The sequence below is a fragment of the Pygoscelis adeliae genome, unplaced genomic scaffold (genome assembly GCF_000699105.1).
Source record: "Pygoscelis adeliae isolate BGI_AS28 unplaced genomic scaffold, ASM69910v1 Scaffold167, whole genome shotgun sequence".
NCBI classification, from domain to species: Eukaryota; Metazoa; Chordata; class Aves; order Sphenisciformes; family Spheniscidae; genus Pygoscelis; species Pygoscelis adeliae.
This window is the reverse complement of record NW_008825428.1, coordinates 1,443,233-1,448,747: the sequence shown is the minus strand read 5'-3', so window position 1 is coordinate 1,448,747 and position 5,515 is coordinate 1,443,233. Positions and strand designations below refer to the sequence as shown.

General features: G+C 41.6%; 1 protein-coding gene across 1 annotated transcript; it reads left to right on the top strand.

Annotated features, from left to right (window-relative positions):
* The first annotated feature begins 4 nt into the window (after positions 1-4).
* SLC25A4 (solute carrier family 25 (mitochondrial carrier; adenine nucleotide translocator), member 4) lies at positions 5-2,483 on the top strand. The gene is made up of 3 exons (XM_009330721.1): positions 5-575; positions 1,135-1,275; positions 1,639-2,483. Exons 1-3 carry the CDS (start codon positions 5-7, stop codon positions 1,794-1,796), a joined length of 870 nt encoding a protein of 289 aa, XP_009328996.1. The 3' UTR covers positions 1,797-2,483.
* Positions 2,484-5,515: the final 3,032 nt, after the last annotated feature.

Below are 5,515 nucleotides of genomic sequence, written 5' to 3'. Positions count from 1 at the left end.
GTCCATGCCCTTCAACGGGCCGCCGTGCGGGGTCACCCCTGCGGTGTCCCTCTCTCTACCTTCCCACCCCTCCTTCTCCTCCGTACAGGTCCAGCATGCCAGCAAACAGATCACGGCGGAGAAGCAGTACAAGGGCATCATTGACTGCATAGTCCGCATCCCCAAGGAGCAAGGCATCCTCTCCTTCTGGAGAGGCAACCTGGCCAACGTCATCCGGTACTTCCCCACCCAGGCCCTCAACTTCGCCTTCAAGGACAAGTACAAGCAGATCTTCTTGGGGGGGGTGGACAGGCACAAGCAGTTCTGGCGCTACTTTGCGGGGAACCTGGCATCCGGGGGCGCTGCGGGAGCCACCTCCCTCTGCTTTGTCTACCCGCTGGATTTCGCCAGGACCCGGCTGGCGGCTGGGGTGGGCAAAGGAGCCAGCGAGAGGGAGTTCACTGGGCTGGGCGACTGCATCGTCAAGATCTTCAAGTCTGATGGCTTGAAGGGCCTGTACCAAGGATTCAATGTGTCTGTCCAGGGCATCATCATCTACAGAGCAGCCTATTTTGGGGTTTATGACACGGCCAAGGGTAAGAAGTACATGGAGAAGTGACTGCAAGGGAAGATCCATCCAGTAAAGGCACTCTAGGGCACTTGGCAGTACAAGGACAAGCGGGGCTTGGCTCAGCACCAGTTCAGGGTGGTAGTGCTAGAATACACACAGGTGTTTCTGAAGTGCATTCTTATCTCCCTCAACTTGCTGCTCTGAGCAGAAGCCTTGGGTTTGCAGTGTGTTTTCAGATGCTTTCTAGTTTTTCTCTGTCTTAAGGCTTGTACAGATGGGCTTGTATGGTAGCTTGTTACTCATTGCAGCTCATGACACAAGCCTGGGAGGGTTCTGCAGGAGAGACCTTTTGGTCAGGGAGCAGGAAGAAGACTTAGATCCCAAAAGCCAACAATCCTATAAGCTTGTTTCACTCATAGTACCTGGTAATAGTCAAATACGGATGAAGGTAGAAGTTGCAGGCTTGATTGAGTTGACTTGATTGAGTGACTCCTGGAGTTGGTGAGTGATTGTTCCTTCCACAGCCATCTCTCCCACAGTCCTTTGCCTCTGTACTGACTCTGCTCATTTGTTCTTGATGGCAGGTATGTTGCCTGATCCAAAGAACGTGCATATCGTAGTGAGCTGGATGATTGCCCAGACTGTCACTGCAGTAGCAGGGCTGGTTTCTTACCCTTTTGATACTGTGCGACGTAGGATGATGATGCAGTCTGGCCGAAAGGGAGGTAAGACTAAGTGCTCCTATGGTGTTCTGGCAGCAGAATGTATCTCTTCATTGAGATATGATGGGAGATGCTGGGTATTTTTTGTCTTATGGAAAACTAATGACCTTCTTACTGGGATCCTTAAAAAAAAAAAAAGCTATGGGAAACACATTGCTGGTTTTCTGTCATGCTCACTTAAGAGGCTGCGAGTTGATTTGTTTTGATTTCCATGGGGAGAATTAAAATTACTTTTCACTAATTGATTACTTAATTTTAAATTCTTGGCTATAGTTTGCTTATTCCTTGTTGTTTTAAATATATGAAAGTTGACACAGACTTGCTGTATAACTTCAAGCCTTCTGACCTTTATGTCTGTTTCCACAGCTGATATTATGTACAAGGGCACAATTGATTGCTGGAGGAAGATAGCTAAAGATGAAGGATCCAAAGCGTTCTTCAAAGGTGCCTGGTCGAATGTGTTGAGAGGCATGGGCGGAGCTTTTGTATTAGTACTTTATGATGAAATCAAGAAATATGTCTAAAATGTAACATAATGTAGTTCAATTGTTCTCAATCAACTTTTTTAAAAAATATGCTACTGTGATGTAATGGACAACAAAATATTTCCTAGGGAAACAGAATAAAATTTGAGGAACATATCTGGTTGAGATGAGGATGCATTAATTTAAAAATTGTCCACTACATCACAGTTACATTTTGTATGAAAATTCCTCCAACATTTGTTTTGGAACCTGTGTATATATTATACTTCAAATTTCAGGTAATACATTTTGTCTAGAGACAAGACTTAGGTGGTCTACACCTAGTTTGAAATCTTAATATTGTGAACTCCTAATAGAATGAGATCTTCAGAAATACCTATTGTAAAGTGACGTCTCTGGCTACCCAGCAGCATGATGACATAACATGAATCAAAATCATGTTTTCTTCTAAAGCTGTATTTTTTAATAAGATATTAAGTGAAAAGCATGTCTGAAAATACAAACTATACTAAAGCACCAGGCTGAGTTCCTAACTGCAGCCTCTTCACTGACAAATTATACAATCATATGGTTGAAACAAGTTATATGATTTTTCAAACATATTTTGCAGAATATGGAAATAGTGTTTCAGAAGTTCCCTGTATCTTCACAAAGCAAAAAGTTGTCTGCTCTGATGTTCAATTGAACTAAAACTGAAATCATGAAATAAATTAATATATTAATGAACTTTTTCCTGTTTTCAGTAGACTGAACAAGTACAAGTACGTGTCCTTTAAGGTGATGTCCTAATCAGTATGCTATTAGTGATGGTCTGGTACTGCCTAAGCCTCTTGAAAGTTTTTCAACAGAGCTTTAGGTAGGTGGAATGGCTATTGATAATTCTACAACAGCAAAACCAAATGGATTCAGCTTGAGGGTACTGCAGCCAGTTGTCTTACAGATAAACTACCATATAGTCTTAGCTGCTTTGAGAATTCATTTGTATTACCCTGAACTTTGAACTAAGTGTGTCTTCATTTGATAGTGAAGTCATTGCTGCTTATTTTACTTGAAAAAGTATTCTAGAATGGAATATTTCTGAGTTATTTTAATAACTATATTTCCAACTACACTGTTATTAACAGCTTGAGGTATTAATTACCAGTGAGATCAGAACATGCTCAGTACAGTTTTTAAACTTTAGATGCTGCACGGTTGGACTCGATGATCTTGGAGGTTTGAGGTAACCTTTAATGATTCTATGATTCTATGCTCAATACAGTTTTTAAACTTTAGATGCTGCACGGTTGTGAACTCACTGAAGAATAGGTTCTCTAATTAGGCAAAGGAGGGAAAGTGAGCTGTGTCCATTTCAGTGGTTCAGTTAGACTACTTTATGTATCCACCTAGGAAAAGGGGTAAGACTAAGCAAGTAATGCTCAAGCTTTTATTTCACCTGCATCTTCTACTACTTCATATATAGAAGTAAGGTGCCCTTGTGGATTTTTGATACAAAATTCTGGAATGCCTGTCATTTCTAGTGCCCTGGGGTGAAAAAAAAACCTGTAGAAACATAAATGTTGGAATTGGCAGTAGCTGTACTTGAAGGTAAAAGGCTGGCAATTTCCATATTGAATTATAAACTGTGGAGCAGATTATGCCTGGGCTAGTAGAGTTGAGGAGTGAACAGTATTGCTCTAGTGAAGGGGTTATCACTGCCTGAGATGGGACATTCTTGCAGGTACTGTCACTGCTGTAAGTTGCCTTTCCCTGACACCTGGTCTCACAGCATTGCTTGTGTGGAAGCTGGAGCAATTCAATACACAAAAGCAAGCTGATGCAAAGAGTATTATCCCTTACTCTGTGAAAACAGAGTGTACTCTCTTACTCTGGAGTGTAAATGGAACAAGTTTCCCAAAAAGAAAACTGTTAACATTGCATGTGACTATCAGAACTATCCAGTTGCTCTCATGGACTGGGAGCACACATTCTATGATTTTCATAACTGAGTATGCAGATGAAAGCTCTGGATTAACCAGTTTTGGGAGTAGCAGTAAATGGAGAGCCAAGAGATTCACATTTTGATCAGTTCCAAGTTCTGTGCTTTGGCTTCCAGTTATCCCTTTCCTAGATTTGAAATTAATTTATTGCCAGATGCAGGTAGTCCTAGCTCTGTCACTTTGTATGATGGGCCGTGTGTGTCTGCTACAGATTCAGACGAGCAGCTCAGTTCTCCCTGACAGCAGGTACGAGCTACTAAAAAGGTATCTGGAAGCAACATCTATCCACCTGAAGAACTGAAGCACTGGTCCAAAAATGATAGTCTATTTTTAAATTACCTAAATTTAATTCTTTTTTGTCTTATGAAGATAGTGTCTCTTTCATAGTTTCATCTCCCTTCTTTCATGGTCACTATCTTAAACACTTGCTTTTCTGGATATCTGGTCTGTTTTCTTCCCAGTAGTAAATAACCAAGGTTGCAACCTGTTGAACCATAAGTTTGTAAAGAAAAATCTTCTCTTTTTCAAAGTGCTTACTGCAGTAGTCTTAGTTAAAAGCTTCACCTGCCTGCTTCTGCTCTTTCTCTTCCTTTTCTCCTTCCTCCACCCATTCCTAATGGTTCCTTATAAGAACTGCAACTGTTCATTTCACATTTACCTCACTGACAAGGTTGTATATGGCACTTGGATGTTTTAGAGAAGATAAGTTGGCTACAAAGATACCAGAGACAATGACAGATTGTAATACGCAGAGGTACCAAACCTTGGGGGGAAGTGTAGGTGTGAATGACCAGTAAGAGAATTAAGAGAAAGCAAAAGAAACTTCAGATGAACATAAATGAAAGAAGTTACTATATTCCAGGAAAAAAAAAGGGAAAAAACAAAGGAGGAGTAAAGGCTATTAAAAAGGAGAGTGAGGAGTATCGATGCAGGAAAATTCCACTGAGGGAAGAGACAATAAATGAAATAATACATATGGAAAACACAGGTAAACGGCTCCTTATTTCTGCTTGAGTGCTTATGCACATGCACACCCTGTGGCAGATTCCAGGCAGTACTCTCCATAAAGACACTTGGCGTAAGAGTTCGAAACTGTCAGTGAAATAACCATTCACCCGAAAGCAACTCTGCACTGAGTCCATGGCACACAGCATAATACTTGCTGAAAATGTAACCGCAAATCCAGCCATCAGCCATCTGCAAAGCTGGAAAACAGAAGACTTTGCAGATAGTCTCCAATTGCTATTTGAGCTCCAGTCAAATGAACCTCGGTTGTCACAGACAATTGATACCACTGCCCCACTTTTGCGATAGTTAGTCACAGAAAAACTATACAGGCAAAAGCCTGTATCAAAACCATATTCCCTTATATCTCACACTTGAACACTAGGAAACCTGCCCTGAATAGCCTGGTAACATATCATACTAATATAGAAAGACAAAGCCCACCTACCATGCAGCATATACTGTACTGCCCAGCTCTGAAAGGACGCTACCTGGGGAGGGAACTGAGGTACACTGATCTTTTGGATGAGATGAAGTTAGGAACATCAGGTGAGTCTGAGAGATAAACTTGTCTCTAAAGAGGGTAGCCTACTACAGAGAGTGGGAGGGGGAGCATCTATGACAGCAGACTGAACCTTCCCTACCTTTCTGAAAGTGATAACCTCCACTCTCTGCCCTACACTTGCCATGGAAGCAGCAGCCATCAGTTCTTTAAAAGCTGTAAGGAAGAGTTTAAGACACGGTGAGAAGCATAGCAGAAGGAAAAAACCTTGC